Source organism: Aspergillus fumigatus, chromosome 2 (genome assembly GCF_000002655.1).
Source record: "Aspergillus fumigatus Af293 chromosome 2, whole genome shotgun sequence".
In the NCBI taxonomy this organism is placed as follows: Eukaryota; Fungi; Ascomycota; class Eurotiomycetes; order Eurotiales; family Aspergillaceae; genus Aspergillus; species Aspergillus fumigatus.
In genome coordinates this window covers 2,460,344-2,483,801 of record NC_007195.1, presented here as the reverse complement: position 1 = coordinate 2,483,801, position 23,458 = coordinate 2,460,344, and the positions used below count along the sequence as shown (strand labels likewise).

At 42.5% G+C, this 23,458-nt stretch overlaps 4 protein-coding genes across 4 annotated transcripts; 2 read left to right on the top strand and 2 right to left on the bottom strand.

Annotated features, from left to right (window-relative positions):
- Positions 1-191: 191 nt before the first annotated feature.
- AFUA_2G09670 (uncharacterized protein) lies at positions 192-1,637 on the top strand (the record flags this gene model as incomplete). Its single annotated transcript, XM_077804136.1, has 3 exons — positions 192-516; positions 569-1,314; positions 1,397-1,637. Exons 1-3 carry the CDS (start codon positions 385-387, stop codon positions 1,635-1,637), a joined length of 1,119 nt encoding a protein of 372 aa, XP_077660299.1. The 5' UTR covers positions 192-384.
- Positions 1,638-1,920: 283 nt separating this feature from the next.
- AFUA_2G09650 (aspartate aminotransferase) lies at positions 1,921-5,220 on the bottom strand (the record flags this gene model as incomplete). The annotated part of the gene is made up of 4 exons (XM_750205.2): positions 3,344-5,220; positions 3,146-3,277; positions 2,217-3,059; positions 1,921-2,016 (listed from the first exon to the last, which is right to left on the bottom strand). Exons 1-4 carry the CDS (start codon positions 3,680-3,682, stop codon positions 1,921-1,923), a joined length of 1,410 nt encoding a protein of 469 aa, XP_755298.1. The 5' UTR covers positions 3,683-5,220.
- Positions 5,221-5,320: 100 nt separating this feature from the next.
- AFUA_2G09640 (RING-H2 finger protein) lies at positions 5,321-9,271 on the bottom strand. Its single transcript, XM_077804135.1, has 4 exons — positions 7,219-9,271; positions 6,762-7,161; positions 6,146-6,707; positions 5,321-6,095 (listed from the first exon to the last, which is right to left on the bottom strand). Exons 1-4 carry the CDS (start codon positions 7,495-7,497, stop codon positions 5,729-5,731), a joined length of 1,608 nt encoding a protein of 535 aa, XP_077660298.1. The 5' UTR covers positions 7,498-9,271; the 3' UTR covers positions 5,321-5,728.
- A 10,856-nt stretch (positions 9,272-20,127) lies between these two features.
- On the top strand, positions 20,128-23,436 carry AFUA_2G09630 (uncharacterized protein). Its single transcript, XM_750203.2, has 5 exons — positions 20,128-20,319; positions 20,421-20,957; positions 21,078-21,396; positions 21,464-22,079; positions 22,138-23,436. The coding sequence occupies exons 2-5, from the start codon at positions 20,908-20,910 to the stop codon at positions 22,980-22,982; spliced, it is 1,830 nt and encodes a 609-aa protein (XP_755296.2). The 5' UTR covers positions 20,128-20,319; positions 20,421-20,907; the 3' UTR covers positions 22,983-23,436.
- Positions 23,437-23,458: the final 22 nt, after the last annotated feature.

The following is a 23,458-nucleotide window of genomic DNA, read 5'->3' as shown; positions in this document are numbered from 1 at the left end:
GGCTATAGATGAGCAGAGAGCCAGTCTCTGCTGTTGCATGCTTGGTGCTGTCAGTGCTGATTTTCGATGTTGCATGATTTATACCCTTTGATGATTCGTACGAGCGGGATGATATTATTTCAATTCATGTATTTATATGGATACCCAGTGATTATTGACATGCAGCGTTCATTGTCCATTAATTGTTGCAGGATGTAACCTGGTAAACTTGACAGAATCTGGGCTGGAGACTAGGGCAAGTCGGATCACGGGAGTGCGGACAGCGATTGAGACCAACTACGCAGTGACGTTGATTGTTGACAGCGAGGCTTCATCCTGTTACTTCTGTCCAGCTACAGCTCATCACAATCTCCGTAAAATTGGTTTCTGGGGGATTATTTCGAAATGACCGATATTACCTCAGATTTTAATAAGGTTCTCAAGGACAAAAATGCAAGCACCACAATCCCTACGGGGGAGCCTCGCCCTCAGTCCACCACAACAGCCGACGAGTTCCTCAAAGAAGCATACCGAATAGTCAGCGTGGCCCCTGCCCTCAATGTCACAAACACATACTAACACACGGTAGAACTCGCACATCCACTCTCTTCTTCTCTACCTCCAATCCATACGCCACTCCTACCTCTCCACAACCCCAACCGTCCATCCCCGCACCACCTCCCTCCGCACCAGCCCAACCCCATCCACCCCAGCCAGCACCAGCACCCCCTCAAGCAAACCCCTCACAGACAGCGAACGCGACTCTATCGACTCCTCTACCGCCCTCCTCCTTCGCGACCTCTCCACCTCAATCGCCAACCTCTCCACCGCCGAAACCCTCCGCCAGGAAACCGAATCCGGCCTCCTCCGCAAGAAACACCGTGCTTCGTCCGCCCTCCTCCGCTGGGCCGCGGGCGCCTCAGCCCTCGCAAACACCCCCACCGAGAACAAATCTCCCGAGCAGATCCATGACGAGGAGCGCGCCCGCACCCTCCGCACCGTCCGCGAGAGCATCCTCTGGTTTCTGCGGCGAGGGCTCGAGCGCGCAGCCGAGGCCCAGCGCGATATGGTCGAGAAGCGTATCGAGCGCGTCCGCGAGAAGGAGAAGAGCGTGTTGTATAAAAGCGAGGCGGGCGGGGCTAGGCCTGTCCCTGCCTCTGTGCCTGTGTCTGGTCCCGGCCCGGCTACCGCGGACCCGCACTTGCGCGGGTCGACGCTGAGCGAGACCGAGACGGCGGCTATCGAGGCGGAGCTGTCCCCCGAGCAATTGCAGTTGTTTGCGGAGGAGAATGACCTCCTGCTGAGGCAGTATGAGGATGCGTTGAGTAAAGTGCAGTACGTCACGTTCTACTCTTCTCTTACACTCTGGCGGAGGTGGGTGGGCGAGATAGCTAACGCTGTTGTGTGTTTCGTGCAGGAATGCCGAGAAATCGCTCCTGGAGATCTCCTCCCTCCAGCAGACGCTTGTGTCGCATCTGTCGACGCAGGAGGAGTATATCGAGCAGCTGGTGATGGACGCTTCGACGACAACGACGAACATCGGGCAGGGGAATAAGGAGCTGAAGCGCGCAACGCAGCGGCGGAGTACGGCGCAGGCAGTGTTTTGGGGGACGGTGGGATTGTGTACATGGCTTGTGGTGTGGGATTTGATTTTCTGATTGGTAGCATGGCATTACTGGACATATTTCTACGATAGTATATCATTCTAATCAAATGCATCATTGCTAATAAGTGTGCTTCAGAATGAGTTCATTTAGGAAAACCGTCGCTCAAAGGCGATCTACATATGCGAGTAGAGTTAACGGGCCATGCAGAGTACAAAGAAAATACATGCCATCCGAAAGATGCGAAGGGGTAATTAGAAGGGATAAGGGACGCGGACGGGTCATGACGGAGGACGGATATCTGGCAAAAGAAATGAGCAGAAGCGCAGTGAAGCGATTACGAGGTTTCGCGGACGACGCTATCGACCGCTTCAGCGAAGTAGTCGAGGTTATGTGTGTTGAGACCTGCCATTGAGATACGGCCGTTCTTGGTCTGGAGAGGGAAAAGTATTAGCGTGTTGTCTCGCAGTCAACCAGACCTCAGGTGGGCGGACAAAAGGGAGGTGTAGCTATTTATACGGGGCTGCAACTGCCGTGGGGATGATCCGAGGAGGGGGTGGAGAACCCCAGAAATTGCGGTGTCTAGTCGGGGCTGGTGCCTGCGGAACTACAAAAAGCGAGAAAGCCACTTACCATGTACACGTGCCACTTCTCTCTGAGGATCTTGACCTGCTCCTCGGTCAATCCAGTGAAACTGAACATGCCGATTTGACTGGTGATGTGTTCCCAGTTGCCAGGTGTGCCCTTTGCCTCGAGGCGCTCCCGCAGACCCTTGCGCATCTCCGCGATACGACCGCTCATCGTGCGCAGGTCCTCCTCCCACTCAGCGAAGAGCTGGGGGTCATTGAGAATGCGGCTAGCGATGCGCGCCCCATACGCAGGCGGGTTAGAAATTTCAGAGCGCTGCAGGATGGCTAGCTGGGAGGCGATGTTGGCGTTGGCCGTTGAAGCGTCGGGGCCCGGGGCCGAAACGAAGTGGAAGGCGCCGGTGCGCTGACCGTACAGACCAAAGTTCTTGGCGAAGGACTGGGCGATGCAGAGCTCGAAGCCCTGATCGACGAAGTAGCGGATCGCCCACGAGTCACGGGAGAGATCGCCGGACGCGAAGCCCTGGTACGCTGTGTCGAAGAAGGGGAAGTGCTGGCGCTCACGCAGGACGACCGCGACCTGCTTCCACTGGTCCTGGGTCAGGTCGACGCCGGTGGGGTTGTGGGCGCAGGCGTGCAGGACGATAATGGAGCCGGGTGGAGCTTCGCGCAGGGCACCGAGCATGCCGTCGAAGTCGAGACCTTTGGTTTTGGCGGAGAAGTAGGGGTAGTTGGCGAGCTTGAGGCCGACGTTGGTGAAGATCTGGTGGTGGTTGGCCCAGGTGGGGCTGGAGAGATAGACCTTGGGGGGTACGGGGTGGAACTTGGCCAGGAACAATGCGCCCAGGTGCAGTGCGCCAGTTCCTGAAATGGCTTGCAGTGTGCAGACCTAATATGTGAGCCCGTCGATTAGCTATCCGATGTCCAAACTACGGTCGCAAGGCGTTCCGAGGGAGTGAGCGCGGGTCAACATACTCGCTTCTCACGAATGGCTGCACTATCGGCACCGACTATGAGCTTTTGAGCGGCCGAGGTGAAATCTGGAAGACCCTTGATGGGAAGGTATTCATGGTTGAGGTTGGGGTCGTTGCGGATCGCCTCGTCGGCCTGGATCATATCCGTCAGTCACGGTCTCTTTCATCATGATGCTGTACTATGCGGACGGGGAATGACCTTTTTCACTACAGGAAGAATCCAAGGCTTTGCGTTGTTGTCTCTGTAGGCGCCAATGACAAGATCGACCTTTTTATCTGAGGGATCCTGACGAAAAGCTTGAGCCAGACCAAAGAGAGGATCTTCTGGAGCGGCGGGCACGACGGCCGTGGAGAAGACGGATGGGCTTGAGGAACCCATGATTTGTGAGGAGATGGAGGCGAGACGATTTCGAGCGACGGAGGATGATGATGATGATGAGAAAGAAGAAAAAGAAGAGGAGGACGTAGAGGCGGTCGTCGTCGTCGTAGTAGTAGTAGTTGTTGTAGTTGTAGGAGTGGGAAGACGCGGGGAAGACATGGCGCAGGATCCAGATGAGAATTAAAAGACGGGTAAGACAATGAATGGTATGAGTAATAGAAACACAAAATGCGGGAATTTTTCCTGTTCTGGATCTTCTGTTTTCGCTCTCTCAAAACAAACTCAGGTATGACTGGGGTTTATTTTTGGAGACTGCTCATTCTCCAGTCACAATAATCATACCACTGGGGGGGAAGAAATTCTGCTTGCGTTCACCGGGCGGAGCGATTCGGTCAACTGACAGGTCTGACAAGCCCAAGAAAGAAGCAGATAAATCCCGACGGAGTTATCGCACGCGTTCTTGATAATGCGACAGTCAGGGAATGCGATATTTTGAAGGTAATGTAGACTCAGAGAAAGATCAAGTCGATGAGGGGAAATCCAGTCCCAGTGAGGGGTATCTTCTTATGTCTGAAAAGGGTAATATTGGGGATGGGAATAGTATCAATCCTGATCCTGATCCCGAGTCAATAATACTGAACGAACTGAGGAACCGAGTCAAAACAAACAATCAGCCCATTAAGAGGTACCCATTCTCACTCCCTTTGCTATTTATGTAAGAGAATCATTCGACCCAACTTCACCCGAATTCAAAGCGTGATTTTTTTCTCCTGACGGCGAGCCGAGGAACTTGTGCTGCCCCGATGCCGATTTCAACACAATGGCATGACGACATCACATGCTACAGTTCGTTATTAAAGCACTTCAAGTATTATGCTCTTATTCTCCTGATGGTTTACCCGGGAGCTGTCCAGGTACTTTGGAGGGACGGGGAATTTTTCGACCTTGAATGATTGATATTCGTCGGATGCGTCATGTTGGACCAACCAACCACCGAGGCTATAAAGTCAGCATCTCCATCCCCGTCCAGTACCTTAAAAGTAGTTATCTACTGTAAAGAGCATTGATAACAATCAACAATGTTTAAGCTCCATGCAGCTTCCACCCTCTGCAATCTATAATCCCAACCTCCTGACCAGAAGATATCCTGTTTATTATTGTCGATTCCTAAACGCAAGAGGACAGAGCCCCGAGTGTTAATAAGGCTAAATGTGAACATCATCATCATCATACCTGCGGCTAGAATTAACCGACCTCCCCGTAATTGGCAAAAACAAATTCAGGGTTCCGGCGGAGTTGCCCCGACCAATCGACCAGAGATAGAAAGGTAGAGACATAGATGCGCGATTAAATTTCGGTTCTGGCCCGGCATCCACTCCACGATTCCGAGTTAGGTACCACTCTGTACACAGTATTTCGCTTAGGTAGAGTTTGTTTGTAATTCTACGGAGTCTTCTGTCATCGTACACGCATTCTTTTCCGGGGCATGCGTCCACTCGTCGGGAAACTCGGTATTCCGGCGGCAACAGTGCGTAGAATTTTCGAATGTAGCTAAATCGTTCAGCCCACTCATAATGAGCTGAGGCAAATACAGACCCCCTGTCTTATGACGGTTGAGTTCGGCCTTCACGCCAAATCACAGCGCAAGGAAAGAAGAAATCAGCAGCATCGTGGAGTTGTGGCCCGCCATGAATCCACCATCCCCCGTCCATTTACCCCACGGGGTGGACTATTTCCGAATGAGGGAATTCTGTCGAAGCCGTCGCCGAATTCGGAAGCCTTCGAGGCGGAATGGTACTGACACAGATGGTATGTATGCATTCATTCTTGAGTCACGTACATATATGTACAAAGAAGTGAAATCATGCCAAATGCCAAACATCTTTTGTGGCCGCTGAAACCAAAAACTCCAATCTGCCCAAAACGCCCTGTATCACCCATTTCTGAACCATAACCATAACCGTAACCATAACCATGACCATATACTCATCAATCATCCAGACGAGAAGTGAGAAGGGAGCAGTATCCAATATATCGACGGACCAAGCCACACCTTGCCCTCATGGTACCCCAATTCAATATCGAAATATAACACAGAAGAACAAATCGTAGATGACTGGAAGTCTTCTATACTGAGGCCGAATCGAAATCGATCGGTTGGCATCATCAAAGTCGCGTCACCGGGTGACACTGTCCACAGCGAATCTATGACTGCGCCGTAGCCTCGACTCCATGTGTGCGTGTTCGTACTCGGAATCGCTCGCGTAGCCGTGCCGTCAGTCGATTGCGTCGGCGCTCTGCCTCTTCGTTGCTAGTGTCCCGGCTGGCTTCCTCCCGTACACTTCGGAGCGCAGCGAGTCTTTCCTCCACGGTAGCATCGCGCATCCGGCGGGCATTCAAGGTGCCATGCAGATAAGAAGATATCCGGCGATGTTGACGACTTGAAGTCGCGTCTGCTGCTGGAGAAGTCGCGTTTTCCTGAGATGCATTGTTGATGTTGATGTTGTTGTTGGTACCACCCTCTCCCTGCTCCTGTTCTTCCTCAGCTTGTGGCGGATTGAGGTCGATCCGGCTGATGATGTGTTAGCTTTCTTAAATGAGCGATAATGACTTAGAACATACCATAATGGACAAGTGCCAGACACGTTGACCAGCCAAGGATCGATACACTCAGGGTGAAACTGATGGTTGCAGGGTAACACGCGGAGGTCCTGGCCCTTGATGAAGTCATCCGTGCAAATCGGGCAGGAAAAATTTGGATGGTCATTGGGCAATTCCGTATCTGTCGCGGGTGTCGGTGTTCCTCGTCGTTCGCAGTCGGTTTCAGTCTTGGTGGTCTCAGTTTCATCATTCCGCCGACCACCTGTCACAGATGGAGGGGATCCATCGACAGCCGGTGCCTCTCGACGCTCAACGACCCCTTCCTCCTCGGTCCCGAGGGACATCTCCACATCACCCTTGACAGGGTCTGTCTTGGGGTCAGAACTGTCCCCAAACTTGACGATGGGAATCGTATCCAGCATCGCCCTTGCTATCCCTCGCGCTCGACTTTGTCGAGGCCGTCCCGCCGTGTATCGGGGGCCATAGCGTTCCGGATGACGATGGGCCCGGATAGCCCCGGTAATAATGATCGCTAAGAAAAGCGCGGTAATAATGCCAGTGATGCTGTATAGGATGATCATGGCTAAAATTCAATTGGTTAGGAGGAGACGAGCTTCGAGGAGGGAGACAAACGCACCGGTGTTGGGGCTGTCCGTTGACCCATCCTGGGTCGACGGGGTGACTGTCCCCACGAAGGACATGTTGTAGACAATGCTGAGAGAGCCGTTTCCGTTCTGCCTACTGAGTTGAACCCTAAGCGACTCGGCAAAGGCTGGGTTCAACAGGGTGAAAACGTTGGTATATTGGGCAGCAGCGTCGTTGGTCACAGTATAGTTGCAATGGGAAGCAGAAGTGCTGTACAGAAGAACCGCGGATGCCTTCTCTTGCGCTGTAAGAAGATTCGATACCGTTGCACTGGCATCCAAATTGCCAGGGTACAGAGACGTGTCACAGCTGACAAAAGCAATATCGCCTGTACTCAAACTGAGCGAATTGTATGCGGCAGCATCAACCGGATTCCCAGTGACATTGAACCTCTTGTGATATCATTAGTCTCATCTGACTTCGAATCTCTGTCTGAAGACATGACCCACCTGAAGGTCAGTACCGTTTAAATTGACCAGATGTTGGGTCAAAGGAGCGACAATGGCGTCCGACGGAACAGTGTATTGATCGCTCTGCAGATGGAACCTCTTTTGGTTGGTGAACGACAGATCCGCAGAGCTATTCGACGGCAGTACAATACAGCCAGCCGAAGACGCTGTCGCTCGAACCGTAGACGAAAGAGTAAGGAAGAGAATGAAAAGAACAAGAGACGAAGAGAAAGAAGAAAAGGAAGAAGGAAACACAGAGGGTATTTGTCTGGGCTCCATTATTGAACAGGATCAGCCCGGATCGATGGGGGATTTCCCCACGGTGACGAGGCTTACGGAAACAGCGGAGGGCAAATCACTATGGGGGTGCACAGAATATCATTAGTCACGGATCCTGTACTCCGCGCATTAATCCACAACACGAAAAACACCCGAAAAAAAGAGCACCAGATAAAAAAGGAAAAAAGAAAAGAAAAGAAATAAGAGGAAAACAGGAACGTCAAACGATTATCAATAATGGAACAGCGTCTTTCCACAGCGGGGTTGATCCCTTACCAACAGCGACTACAAATTCTAATGAAGGCGACCGAAGGGATGGCTGAATTATTTCAAATAAATAATGCACGACCATTCAACATAAAAAAAGGGTGATAATGACGGGGCGGGAAGGATTGGGTTGGGTAGGGGAAATAAGAAGCCGAGAAAAATCAGAAAAGGTAAAACGGAAGGGTGCAATTGAGGGAGGAAGTGCGCTTGAAACCCGACGCAGTAGCGACAACGGGGCAGATCTGACTGTCTACAGAGTATTGCCTCCTAGTACCAGTCTTCAGTTTCACTTTCAAGTATCAATCGGCTTGCCAATGGAGCACAGTAGGAGTGGGCCCTTCCAGGTGATTGACAGCCAGCTGTTGACTAGGGTGAGATGAGCAGGTCAAACACTTAGGTACTTAATTGATGATCTGTGTTTGTGCTGGCCAAAGTGTGACGATGCTGATGGGCAGCAACTAGCGATCAGCGAGTACTCCCAGCCTTTCCGGCACGATCGGAAACCCCTAGCGTATTAAGGTGTGAGATGGGGGGGCTATGCACCCATCCTTGGCTCTATTGGGAGGGTCCCAAAAGTAGGCCAGGCCGTAAGATGGTCGCAGGTATGAAATAATGAATACATTGAGGATGGCAGTAAGGATTTAGGAGGATATTGAAGGACGGTTGAAGCGTGCTACTTATTATACAGGAGCGGAAGGACGCTAACTATTGTAGGTACAGAATCCAACCCTCCATAATGACTTTCAAGGCCGGGATTGAAGAGCTACAAGATTTCGTTGGGGACCGAATATTATTCTGACAGTAGGTACTTCCATATTCTGGGGGAGACGAAGGACAAGACCAATCATCGAAGCTAAGTTAAAGGATCATCCTCAGCATCGCGTGCGATCTTGGCCAGCCGTCTTTCTGGGGGCTGTGCTCCCAATAGATCCGATCGAAACTGCACAGCGCTGCTTTTTGACTTCTTGCCACTTTGAGGATATTATCGTTTCTCGGCAGGATTCACTATTCAAGAGTCTAGCCACAACTACCTCGTGCGCAAAGTACTTGGGTGCTCTCGCATGCAAACATGAAAAAGGCAGGTGTCCTAGCTATCTTCTGAATCCAATCATTCCGATGATCTCTTTTGGTGCGGGGCTTGCTAACGTCGATCCATGGGACGAGGGGACCGCGCTGGAATAGGCCGAGGAGAAGGTGATGATGATGATCTTATTAGATTTCCTCCCCCTCCAGGTTCCGGTGAATGATCAATCTAGTATCGGAATATTCTCGTCCATTTGATTCCCAAATGACGAGAAGATTTCCCGCTACTCCGCCGAGATGGCAATCAATTCCAGGCATTGGTGGAGTCAGTCGACTGCTAACTGGCGAGCCAAGTCAGCATATTGTACTGGTAACAACGTGTTCGTAAGAGGATGAAGAGCATCTGATCATCAGCCAGCTATGCAATCATTGCATCATTGCTTGATATAACTCAGCTCTCGATTTGCTGGCTATTGAAGAAGAAGTAAGATCTCAACCGCGGGACTGTTCTTCTTCACATGGGTTCAATTGACGTTAATTGAAGCAAACCACATGATCCATCCTTGCTGTTGCTTATCAATTGTCCATTCCGATCCCATAATGCCTCCTTCATTCTCCTTTTCCAACTGTTACCTTGGGTGGCTTTTACATTCAACTTGATGCAGCGCATTCGAAGAGTTTCTTGTGAAGATACTCCGTCTTGCTGATCATGAGTACGTATGGTTCACGGTTCATTACTCTGCATGCTTCATCCACCACGCAAATCTCCGGTGATTCTCCGACTATCCATCGTCGTCTCCGGAATCGGACCAAGTACTTGACCAACCCTTTATCGTATTGATGCTTATACTGATGGATTTGATAGAAACGCCCGAAACACTGTATTATTTATTATAGATGGATGATAGGTAGGATATATATACTAGCTATAGAACCACTACTAAGAACTTCTTCCTATGCCTTAGTAAGCTATGTTTATAGTATTTACACCCTGTTCTGTGATAGTTACCCCCTTATCTCTAATTTTTAAGTCTATTATTAGATGAGAAAATTTATTTAATTAAATTAGACATCTGTGATTAATTAGATCCCTTTAATATAGATATATAGAATAGTGTAGTGTCTCTAAGGTTAGGGATAGGGGTGGTGGTAGCAGTAACCTATGTCATAGTATTAATAATATACTCTTACCTAGTAATTATCTGCTATAATGCCTCTAACTTTACCTTAAGTTCTCTAATCTATTACTTTAATATAATAACTTCCTTAACTTTTGCCTATATAGCCTATTTATATTTCTACTTAACCTTTATCACCTCTTCTCTATATAAGAAGTTACTATTATATATTATCTCTTAGAGATAAAGCACCTCTAATTTAGTATACTCTAGCTAATTAGAAGGCATTAAAGGCAGTTAGGTTTAGGCATTATAGAATTTAGAGTAATTAAATTACTATAGCCTAACCCTCTAGTTCTTAATACTAGATGCTAATAACTTTTCTAGTAAAATAAGTTCCCCTTTTATAGTGTATTTAAAGATAATAGTAAAGTAAGGCTTATATATCTTTCTATTCTAGTTCTAGTAGTATAAGTAATATTTTCTTATCTTTAGTAGTTGTTGAGTAAGCAGAAGAATATTATTATTAGAAAGGATCTTTAGGTCTAGTTTATTATCTATAGGCTTTATTATCTTTATTAGACTTTACTGTCTTTCTTCTACTTTAATAGTTATCTTAGTATAGATAAGATTAATACTAGATTCTTAGCCTATAGTACTAGAGAGAAGTATTCCTAGGTTATTAGATTAAATATCTATCTTTATAGCTAAAGGGGGAATATAGAGCTAATTATATTAAGTAATAAGCTATCCAAACTAAACCTAGAATCTTTTATTTAAGTTTAATTTATAATATTCTGCTATAAGGGATTCTAATCTTTTAATCTCTTATTCTATATCCTTTTAAATATCTATACTAAAGGGCTTAGGGGTCTATAGAAGTTCTATAAATATAGTTCTATCTAAAGTCACCTCTATACTATATTCTAGGGCCACCTCTAACTTTTCCTTTCCCTTTAAAGTAGCCATTTATCCCCATGTTAATAATAAAATAATAACTAATTACTAGGAAATAAGGAATAAATAGAGTAGGTTAATAATACTTAATATATAATACTTTAAGATAAATCTTAATAGTATAGAAGTTTAGAGGTAAGATAAGAGTAATTAAGCTATAGGTATACTGTAAGTTAGGGGTGATAATCTTAGAAATCTATAGATAATAGTAGAAGATTTCTATTCACTAGTAAATACTAGGCTAGGATTAAATAGGGTATTAACCTACCTATAGATTAATAATCCTACCCTTCTATATTAAGATCTCTTCTAGTTTAACAGGTATGGCTTCTAGTAGATTCTCTTACCCCCTAGCTTCCTTTATTAAATATTTAGCTTTTTATTATCTATCTAGGAGTTATTACTATAGCTCTTTTACTTCCTCTATAGTATTACTAGACCTAGTAATAAAGTATTTAAGATAGTTAATATAATAGCATCCTACTTAGAGCTTTATAATAAGATCTTCTAGAACTACTAAGCACTTATAATATATAAGCTTCTTTAATAGGAAGGGCCTCTCTAGTATAGATCTAACTTCCTACCCTTATCTTTCTTAAGTATAGTATTCTATAATAGAACTAGATCTCCTTCAGTAAGGTATGTCAATGTTAATAGTAGAAATATTACCCTTAACTTAGTTATTAAATCTTAAGCTTTCTATACATGTGCTGCCTTACTTTTAATTACTAATTATAAATCTATCTCTACCCTAACTTCTATTTCTTCTAGGTTAATAAGGTCCTCTATCCTCAGTGCGCCTGTATATCTTAGAGAGAATCTAAATAAAATCTTAGCTAGGGAAAATCCATGGTCCTTAATATAGTATATATTAATTACCTTAATCACTAATAGTAAATTACTATCCTAATCTAGGAGTTGCAAGGAATCTAGGGAGCTAATTATCCTTAATTAGCCTATAATTATATAGACTATCTGTTCTATGAAACTAATAGACTATAGAGCTATAATAGGGGTAGTTATATACTTAACCCTATTATTTCTTAAGTAGGTAGTAAATCCTTCTCTAGTAAAGTGCCTTCTATTATCTATGTAAAGGTATTATAGTAATCTAAAATATTTTCCTACATTATATCTAAGAAAATAGACTAATACTTATATAATAGCTATAGTTATAGTGTATATAAATATATATTTTAAAAAATAATCCACTCCTACTAAAATATACCTAGCTCCTATCTAGGATATTAGTATAATTAGTCTAATATAGTTTATAGTAAATAATTATAACAGCTCTAGGGAGATTACTACCCTAGGGTCCCCCTTTAGAGGTTTAAGACTAACTACTTAATATTATAGATAACTCCTATAGTACTCTATTAAGATCTAGTAACAGCACAGCCAGTAGTATTAACTAATTACTTACCCTAGGGAAATCCTTGCTATAAAATATCTATGTATATTATAAAGTAGATATAAGACTCCTTAAAGCTAAGATTATAGTATATATTATAACTATTTCCTATTAGCTTTGTGATATACTAAGAGATATTCTCTCTTAATATTAATTAGGCTAAATCACTTATCAATCCTTTCTTTTAGGAGTTCTTTAACTATCTGCTTATACTAGGTATCCTATAGATATAGCAGATATAATTCTTTATAGATTTCCTTAGGAGTTATACTAGGCTATAGTTAATAATCTTCTATATTTATAAATAAAAGTAATAGGAAGCTGTCCTCTTTAGTTCCTAAAATAGTTAATTTCTAGTAAGGAATCTAGGATAGTCTATTAGCCACTACTTAAAGCTTTCCTAGTATATAATATAGTTAACTTAGTATTCCTGCAGTTAGTAATGCTACTAAGCTAATTAATTTATTATTTCTAAATACTCCTCTATAATAGACTTAACTATAGTATGATTAGTGTAGATAATAACTAGATAGGGTAATCCTAATATAAGCTACCTTGTTTCCTTTAAACCCCTAAGGACTGCTAGTACTTTCTTTTCTATTATAATATAATAAATTTTAGAGTCTAAAAGCATAAAGGACAGATATATTACTAGGACTTTATATAGATAAGTTTTTTATAATAATTTAGTTCTAACTAGATATTCTATTATCTAGAAGAGTACTCCATCTAGGCCCTTATTAAAAGCATTAGTACTAAGATGATATTATAACTTAGGATCTTCTCTAGAGAGCTTTATCTCTAGAAGATATCTCTTTAATATCTAGAATACTTTCTGTTATTCCTTACCCTATTTAAATAACTTAAGTCACTTAGTCTTACCCTTCCCTATATATTTAAAAGCCTTCTTAAGGATAGCTATATAATCTACCCTCTCTAGAATATATATCTTTAAGAACAGCAGCAGATAAATAAACCTTATTAATTCTTCCTTATTTATTAGTTCTAGCTATGCCTAGAGTGCTTTAAGTTTTATTATAGATAACTAAAGTCTATTATAGGTATATTAGTAACTAAGAATTTTAATTTTATTAGTAAAGAAGATACTCTTAGTAGGATTAAGAGTTAATCCTACCTAAGCTAGTCAGGGGAAGTAATACTAGTGTAGGAAGGAAACTATATTATTTATATTCTTAGTTATAGTAGTATTATTATCTATAAAATATTTAAAACCTACTCTTAGAAGTAATGTGAGTGCAGCTTTAGATAATAGTTTAAATATTACTTCTATTACTAGATTCTTTAGTTTAGAGTAAGTCTCTAGAGCTCCTATAAGCCCCTATCCTATACATAAATAATAGAATTAGCCTAGGATTAAGTTAAACTCTATTTTAAATAAATACTTAATAGCTAGCAGTACTGCCTAATATCTATTAGCTATATCTATTTTAAAGAATACCTTCTATTACTTTTTTAAGAGATTTATAATAACTAGCTCTATTCTCTATAGTAGATAATTTATCTTTATAGTAGCTGTATTTATTAGTATGAAATTATATATTATCTATAGTTTTCCTAAGGTCTTCTTTAGGAACTTAGTACATGCACTCTATAGAGATATATACTTAATAATAATGCCTACATTAACTATCTTTAGTAGGTTCTCTACTTACTAACTTTTTTTCTCTTTTATATAGAGTAGGAGTTTTACTGCTCATGGGATAGCCTATAAATAGATAGGGATTTAATATTTAATAAGTCTTATAGCTAGTATGTTAGTAATCCTTTTAATAAAAAGATCCTTCTAAGTATAAAGTAGATCTGCTACTGCTAGCTACTCCTTCTTAGTAACTAGTAGTCTTAATAATTAGGTATTTTTCTTTATCTAAGCTTATGCCTAGTTATAATCTATTATTATAGCCCACTAGTACTCCTAAGATCTTAAAGTTATTAGAAACCCTAGGTATCCTATATTCTCTATCTTATCTTTAATATCTCTAAGATCTGTAGTTATTAAGGGGGATATTTAGTTAAGTAGAGGATATAAATAAGCAGATATTAGTACTATAGTATCTAATACTTAGATAGTATTCTATATATTATTTTTATATGTTATTTCTGTTTCTGTATTTTTAGGGAGTAGATTTAATATATACTATTCCTTCTCTTATTAATAATAGGTGCTCCTGTTACAGTGCCCTCTTTACTAGGTTTATTAATAACCTATAGTCTCTATAGAGGGTAATATAGATGCTACTACTAATTTTTCTAATTATAATCTAAGGAGTTAGCCTTATAGCAGTCCTCTTTTATTACTTCTTAGATAACTTAGAATAGCTTATACTCACCTTCTATATTAGTACTTAATTTATCTTAGTCTAAGATCTAAGGATAATAATTTAAAGTACATAGAGGAATAATAGGCTTATAGGTTTTAATTTTAACTTATCTAATTACTTAACTCTAGACCTTAGCTCTTTTTATCTCTTCTATAATAGTAGTCTATTAAGTCCTTATAACTTCCTTTATTCCATCTAACCCTTTAATAATATATATTCTATATTTATAATTTCCTAATAATCTAATAGATAATATTTAGTGGTAACCTAGCAGGATAGAGTATCCTAGATCCCTGTCTATAATTATTACTATAATAATTTAGGTAACCCCTTTAATAGTTAACTATAACTAGACTATAGTACTTAACTAGAAGTTATAGCCTGTTACTACCTAATAATAAATATCTACTAGAATAATTCTTACTTTTAAGGCACTAATAATATATCTAGTAACTAAATTATTCTCTAATCCCTTATTTATTAATACTACCTTATACATCACAGCCTATAACTTATTATTAATAGTTATAGCTTATATATCTGCAGTAGTGTAGAAGAGTTCTATTAAACTAAGATCCTATAGTTAGAAATAATTATTATATACTTTATTCCACTGGTCTAGCTACTTAAGATAATAAATTCTTACTCTCTTTAGAGCTTTTTTTATCTTATTAGTAGGATTTAGTTTTATAAGTTTTATAAACTCTACACAGGCTACTAGTGCTATATTAAGGAGTTCTATAAGACTTAGTTCCACCCTTATACTATTTATTATATTCTTTAAATTAAGTAGATTCCCATCTAATCCCTTTAGGTATCTCTTTTTCTTTAGGTTCTTAGTCTTCCCTATATTTATTATCTTAAGTTAACTATTACTTATAGTATCTACCCTAGCCTACTTACTATTTATATCTTTATCTCTAGTAGCATAGACTTACTATAGTTTTACTAGCACATTACTTAATTATAGGATGTAGATATCTATTAGGGATAGAGAGCTAAGAAGCACTATATTAACTCTATTAATAATATTCTATTTAGCTACTTCTTTACTTTTACTATCTATAAACTAGATATATATAATATTATTTAATTCTACTCCTATAATAGCTGCTAAAGTTATACTAGTAGTTAAGTCTACTTAATATCTAGACTCTAGTCTAAATACTCCTTCTTAAGGCTAAATTAATCTATTTATCTCTAAAGTACTATAATTTATCTAAGGCTGTCTATATTATCCCTATAACTAGAGTTAACCCTAGCCTTAACCTATAGTTTCTTATCTAATCTATTATTATTCCTCTGTAGGCAATAGAGGATTTATATAGATTAGTATAATATAGCCTATTTATCTATACTTAAAGTATACTCTCTATCCTATATTCTGCTATTACTACTATTACTAACTTATAAATAACTACTAGGACTAACCCTAGGATAGATTAATCCTTAAAAGCTATTTAGTAAGAGTCCTAATTAGTTAGCTTTAATTATTAAGGGTGTCTATAAATATCTTATCTTAGGATCTAGATATAGTCACCCCCTTAATAATAGTTACCTTATCTTTACATACTCTTACTATATAAATTAGTTCTTTAATTTTAACTATCTTAAATATTACTTTCTGAGCTTGTATATAAGCATTTAGAACTTTTTATATTATAAGATCTAATAGTCCCTAGGCAAATATTAAACTGATAGATTAACCCTAATTATCTAGAATAGACATTATAAGCTCTTAGACTTTATTAATATACCTTCTTAGACTTTTTATCCCCTACTATAACTCTGAAAGCCTTATAATAATATCCTATATCTAATTACTTAGCTCTTATTCTAGGAACCTTACTTAGAGATGTTAGGCTAATTTCTTCTAGTCCTTCCTCTCTATCTTAGGTAAGGTATAGCTAAATCTAAGAGTAGCTTCTCTTAGGCCTATAAAAAGTATAGTAGCTATTACCTACTTCTTTTCCTTAGGGTCTAAGCTTATACTAGCCTATATAAACTAATACTAGTTAATATAAAGATCCATATCTTCCCTAGGTTTACCTAAGAAGGTAGGTTAGTTTAATATTATAATATAGAAATAATTTATAGTTAGCTGTAAAGGTTTCTCCTTAACTATAGATAATAATAGATTACCTAATTCACTGTATATAGAGGTATGTAATAAGATTTAGAATACTCTAACTACCTCTTATAGCTAATTAAATAGAGTATTATTAGATATATCTTCCTTAATCTATTCTAGTTACTAGCAGAAGGAATAGGTGCACTCTAGGCCTAATCCTAAAATAGAAAGTAGGTAATATAATACTACCTAAGGCTTACTAATATTACTCCTAGGAGCTAACTACACAGGCCACTACCCTAAGTAGATAAGTAAAAATAGGTCTATCTTAGTAACTACTAAGGTGCTTTATGCTTTCTAGCCTTTCTTATAAAGAATATAGAAGATAAATCTGATAATTCTAATTAAAGAAAAGAAAATCTAAAATAGAATAAGTTCAAAGAGGAAATCTACTGAGTTAACTCTCCGCGAATCTAGCCCCTAGTTACTCTAAGGATTTATAGCTACTTAATACTTATACTTACAGGACTAATATAGAAATAATAATAAAGAAAATATAGGATTTATTTAGGCCCAGCACTAGTCACTAAATAATACTTATACTAATAAATTTAATAGAAACGCCCAAAACACTATATTATTTATTATAGATAGATGATGGGTAGGATACATGTACTAGCTATGGAACCACTACTAAGAACTTCTCCCCATGCCTTAGTAAGCTGTGTTTACAGCATTTGCACCCTGTTCCATGACAGTATCATTCTAAGAGAGGTACACTATCGTAAAACTAGGCTGAGAGATAGCTTCGTGATCTTGTTCGGTTGAGAAGAGTCCTAGGCCACTTATGTCATAGACCATGAGCATCACCTGCGCCTCATGTTAGTTACCAAAGACTCCTCAGCGGAGTAGTAATGCTTTGGACACCTATCCGAAGTTGACTTGTATGGACCTGTTGGGATAACTCCCTTATTGACCACTGTTATTGGGTCCATCTTTCGCATACATATATGTTACGCTTCGCGAATCAACTCTCCATTCTTATAATGTCAGGGACAATGAGATCGTCAATATGCAATCACATCCAAATTCATCAATATATGCCTGAAAACAATGGCAGCGATGACAAATATTCCACCATCTCGAATGCTATGGGTTACACTGCATCTTGAATGAATTTCCTGGCCTCTAGGACCTAATGCGACTAGTCCAGACTTCAGACTCCAGTCTTCGCATCCTTCTCCTGTGGAGTCCCGGTATGTTTTCTTGGCTGCACTCAGAAGGGGATGCTATCTCGACTTACGAGCATGGTTACTCATGTCATGTACTGTATATTGGACACTGTGTGATTGTGTGTGTAATGTGATTGCGACGCACACGGTACGAATCTGAGATACCTACACCTGACACTAGACAAACTCATAGACAGGCGCTTCAGGACATTTTTGAGCTTGGTCGACGGAGCGGGTGAATGCGCACCCAGAAAGCTGAGCCGCGGTGAACGAAATTGCGGTGTGTTGATAAAGTCTCTTAGGGAAAGCCATTGGTGTCCTCCAGTCTATAGTCATGCAGACGACAGGACTCTTGAGCGATTTGACCAATGGAAAGGTGTCGGGGATCCCAACGATCGACACACTCGTCGTCATCTTGGCGAGACTAGGGAACTAGGCAGATAATCGATCTTGATACCAGGTTTCGAAAGCCACCATGCATGTTTATGCATATGGCAAATGAAGCATCTGCATAGAGTTGATATGTCTGGCAGTCCCTATCAGGGGAAGATATTAAATTCGTGTATCCAATGTAAGCGACTAAATTAGGTCCTAGGCTCTAGGCCCTAGGTGCGGTTGATTTTGAGTTGGGATCTTGAGATGGAACAATCCGTAATAATACTTTTCGGATGTCTTGCGCAAACTTCACGTGGACAGTAAGTGATCCTGTAAGTAATATTCAGGGATTCCGATCCTATGCCCCAGAATGTCACATTTGATGACTTCACCCGCAAACTCCTGGCGGTTCTATCCGATCAAAAAGCTAAGGAGCAGATAGCTCTGTGGCTCCACTGCAGTCATTGGTGATTGGCGGAACGAAAATGGGTCGCATCTTTTTGACAACAACACTTGGTCCGTGTGCTCCAGACGAGAAAAAGAAAAGTGAAGTTCAATGATCCGGATGGCCAGTCGTGTCGTCTGGCATTATGTGTGGCAACAGTAAGCAGACGTCTTGAATTGACAAGAGCCTCCGTCTGTGGGTTTACGAGCTATGGTCTGTGGGTTCTTGATGCGCCAAGGTCGCTATCAAACTTAAATCCAAGCACAATGCCGTCCTTTCAATTCTGTTGAATAGATCAATGGTTGCATTGGTTGGTACTTGGTCCATGGAGGTGTCATTGCACATTCCTGTTGATCCGCAGGGATTGCGTACAGATTCTGAGGAAGCGCGGCAGGAATGTGGCAGAAGGATGATTACCTGAGTACTGGAGAACCTGAGTTCCTAGTACCTAGTACCTAGTATCTACAACTCGGATACCGACCGTGGAAAACCGGATGGGATCTGACTCGGCATGCCCAAGCGACAATGCACATCGAACAAAGAAGTAACTGTGGCTCACGGGGTTCGATGGATTGGGCCATCTGACAGTGACCGGCAATCAGACTGTCTTTGACCTACCTTAGGCTTGGTCCGTCTTGCCGAGCGATAGCCTTATGGATGAGCCATTTCTTGCAGCCCTGATTTGGCTGGTGACAGTGTCAGATGCCAGACAGTAGATAGATAGACCTTTTGGGTGCCGAACTCTAAAGGAAATTCTGGTATGCCAATCATTCCAAGAATGGAGCTAGAATATAGGGGCAAAGAAGGAGAAGACAAAACATGCCCATCTCACTTGACCAAAGACGAAGTGGCAGTACATATCTGGATGCTTCTTTGACATTCTGAAATAACGGAGGGGCGTTGTGAGTATTCTTCTCCGACGGGACTCTCTGACGACGGAAACAACCCTTATATACACGGAGTTATGTATGTAGTCTAACAGTGACGTTCAAAATCGAGCACTTCAAGGCTACCTAGTGACCTGAAAGGAAAGTTCATCAGGATCGATCCCAGCGACCAGGATTCCTGTGCTGTAATTGTAAAAGATGAGACCGGATGAGGCAGCACCAGCCATGACCCACCACAATACGCTGAAAGACCAAATTTAGCAGCGGCGTGTCCCATAGGCTAAGGAAGGCCTGGATTATCTTATCCGCTGCCCGTCCCCGCTTCTATTTGAGGCCTCGACCATCCACACGACCCATTGCCCGTGTCAGCAGCTCCCTTGATTGGCTGATGATGGTCCAGAAGGCGTGGAAGTTCCCTGCTGAGAGTCTGAGGGCGTGGATTTCTGTTTGGCTTTGAGTCGAGGCCTTGAATCGGCCCAGAGGATGGCTGATCCTCCTTGTGGCCGCAGGTTCAGTACATTAATACTCACTCCATGGGATGATTGTTATTGTAGTTGCTTGCACTAAAGAATCTTGAAAGGCAATTTCCCTTTCAAAGAAAAAAGAAATTAGGCGGGCAAAACGAAAAAGGAAAAGAAAGAAATGAAGAGAAAAAAGGAACTAAAACTCAAGACTTCATGTCTCGTACTCCTAGGTACTCTTTTCTTGGTGATGCTGTATTTTCTCTCCATTATTATTCCCCTCTTTCTCTCTCCTCTCTTCCCTTTTCTACCTTCTGAGTGACTCGACTTACAGAGTAACTATTTACCTATCAGTCCCCCTCCTTGTCCGACCTTTCCGCCCAACAACTGAGGAAGAGAGGTCTCAATCATCTGCTTGGCGGGTCGTTCCGTTGCAATAAAGTCCACAACATGCGATTGCCATAGATACCTAATCAAGAATCTTACTGGTGATCCTCAACCATCAATAATCATAGTACCTGAGGCAACCCTGGCAAACCACCATAATATAGCACAACGTTCAAGAACAAAACTTACAAACTCACAACCACTAAGCAACTTGATGGCTCGGCGACAGAACAGTGAGATCGCATTCACTTGGTTGATTCTGTGGCTTCTGACATGAACACTTCGCTCTCCTCGACGAGACTGTCCCCTCGTCTTCCTTTTCGGACATCCAACAGCGCGGAGTCGCCATCTCAATCCGGTGGTTCTGCATCGGTATTACATCTCTAACCATTTCTTCTATTTCTGAGGCTTCCCAGTCTCCGCAAGACAATCAAATGGCTATCAATCTGTGGGAGAAACGATTCGAGAAGAGACATTTTTCTTCGTAAGTTTCGCCACATCCATCCTTTCACATGTGGGCCACCACGTCGGCTGGACGGTTGCCATCATCCTCCTATTGTCTTTCAACATTCCGGGGCCGAATTTCTAATGCACTGGCACTCAGGGACCCTGTAATTGCCAAACTCGACGTTGAATGCAATGAATTGGCTCAGACTTGGAAAAAGTTCCAGGACCATCTGCCGCAGCAAGATCAGGTCGGCTTTGACGAACGCCTTCAAGAGTTCCGCGATGTCTCGGCCCTGATAGGCAATGTGCAGAACGTCTGGATGTCTAACCCACGCCAGCACGTGTTTAGCCGTTCTATGGCACTCTGTGATCAGTTCACTTCTTCTGTCCATCTGCATTTGGTGCTATTGTCGGCTCTTCCTAGAAACGAAGCTTACATTGCTCTATTCCACGGTGTCTTGCAGTCCGTCATCAAAGTAAGGTTTCTGTACCAAACTTTCTCGGTTCCTTGAGTAAGAGTGACTGATCAACCGGATGCAATAGGCTTCTGCCGATTACCCCAGAGTCATTGAAGGTCTTCTCGCAATCCTGCTTCGGATCAACGATTTCGTTCGCCTTCCAGCGGGAGACCATGATCTCTCATCGAACAGAGACCTGGTCTTATCTATTGCAAACTTCTACGCTCTCATCTTCTTCTTGCTGGGAGAGTTTATGGATTGGTACGTCAGAAAGGCCAAGTGTCGGTTGCTGGACAGTCCTAGTTTGGATCCCTATCTGGATTTCGAGCATTTGCTACGTAGTCTTGGACAATGTGCCAAGGATATCAGCCGTATGCTCACCGACGAGATGGATCTTGATACTGTGGGCTGCGTTGGGGAAAATAACATATTTCAACACCCTGATCTTTTCTTGTGGGAACAAGCTCGACTGAAGCAGATCGGCTTGCAAAAATCGGATCGTCGGTTCGCCGCACAGAACGCTCTCACTCGTCAGTTGATTTGGGAAATCCAGCATGATGCGTCCGCGCGTGCCCAAATGGCTGCCAAGAGAGATGTCCTGCTCTCAAAGTTGCTGGACTGTGCCAGTCAAAGTCTCCGCCCAGTCAGCCAACAAAACAGTGGTATTACATGCTGGACGACGGTTGCGACGCGCGACTTAGGTATGCATCATTTGCTGATGAAAGGTTTTCAGATAAAGCTAATACATTTCTACTAAAGACGATTCACGATTTAATTGGTCTCGCGGCCCTAAACGCAAGTACACCCGAACCGATCTTCAGTTCTCTTCCCGGCATCTCCAGGACTTCTTCAACGCTAGCGACCAAGTGGGCGACTTCGAATCTGGTGTGGATGTTGTCACTGAAGATAGTGTGCTACAATCCTTACAACAGTGGGCGACAAACACTCATTCGCAGATGCTCGCGGTGGGCGGATCTCCACCCACCACCTTTCCCAACACCGTTGCCCTTTTCTCTGCTTGTTTCGCCACCTTCGCGCGACAGGCACGTCTTCCGGTCATTTCCCACTTTTGCTCCCTCCCGACCCAGTCTACAGATGCTTTGACTTTGTTCCAACAGGGTCTTATTGCCCTCGCTTACAGTCTGATACGACAACTAATCGATTACCTCCCGCCAGTTGTGGAGAGTCACGAAGCTTGTGATTTGTGCTTGGAGCGTTTTACATCCCTGAATGGCACCCTTAGTTCGTGGAAAACACTCCTCTCCCTGATCGATGCGCTGTTGCACTACGCACCACCACTGCTAGTCTGCGTGATTGATGGCCTCGATAAACTCCAAGACGAGTCCACCGATGCCCATATCCGGGAGCTGGTTCGCACTTTGATGATTCATACCAGACATCGGGTGGACGATACGGCAGACGGTTCTTGGAACCAAAAGGTGCTCCTCAAGGTTCTCTTTACCGTGGCTGATCGGCCCAGTTCCCTGGTTGAAACGATGTCGGAGAATCAACTCATACTGAGCGAGCCAAAGGGAGCAGACGAGCCGATCCCAACAGATACCACTCCAGCCTCGGGCGTCGGAGTGGTGATGATGAATGCATAGAACACGACGCATATTGATGAGATGACGTTTAATCTGATGGATAGCATTTTCTTCTTCTGGGTCTTTCGTCCAGGTGCACATTCGGGTCGTCAGCATAGACTTTTGCACAGGCTGGGTTTTGGTTTAGCCATGATAATAGCGACGCTCATGCCGGTCCGGCAGATTTCTTTCTCTTGTGTATTGATTTTAGAGATGTTCTCGTGGCGCTTTTTTTTCCCCTACAAACTCTCGGAGGATAATGTCTCAGTTTTCAGTTGCTGTCTCGAATCTTGCGGTGCGGGCAAGGTCGTGAGTTTGGAAGGGTGGCATCGTCAATGTCGAACTCATACCCTGCTCTGAATCTCGTTTCTTGGGTTAGGCATCTGCATAGTCCCTGTACATCTGTAATAATAGGGTTCATGAAGAAATAGGAGCTCACGAGGACGTACGTACGCCCAGTGGTGAATGTCGGAAATTGGTTTCCATGTAGAACCATT

Excerpts from the sequence above, each read along its gene's own strand:
- AFUA_2G09630 (XM_750203.2), top strand. The coding sequence starts at position 20,908 with ATGGCTATCAATCTGTGGGAGAAACGATTCGAGAAGAGACATTTTTCT. Across the intron at positions 20,958-21,077 it reads GAGAAGAGACATTTTTCTTC|GGACCCTGTAATTGCCAAAC; the intron begins GTAAGTTTCGCC and ends ACTGGCACTCAG. Across the intron at positions 21,397-21,463 it reads TCTTGCAGTCCGTCATCAAA|GCTTCTGCCGATTACCCCAG; the intron begins GTAAGGTTTCTG and ends CGGATGCAATAG.
- AFUA_2G09640 (XM_077804135.1), bottom strand. The coding sequence starts at position 7,497 with ATGGAGCCCAGACAAATACCCTCTGTGTTTCCTTCTTCCTTTTCTTCT. Across the intron at positions 6,708-6,761 it reads AACGGACAGCCCCAACACCG|CCATGATCATCCTATACAGC; the intron begins GTGCGTTTGTCT and ends ATTGAATTTTAG. Across the intron at positions 6,096-6,145 it reads TCTGGCACTTGTCCATTATG|CCGGATCGACCTCAATCCGC; the intron begins GTATGTTCTAAG and ends ACACATCATCAG.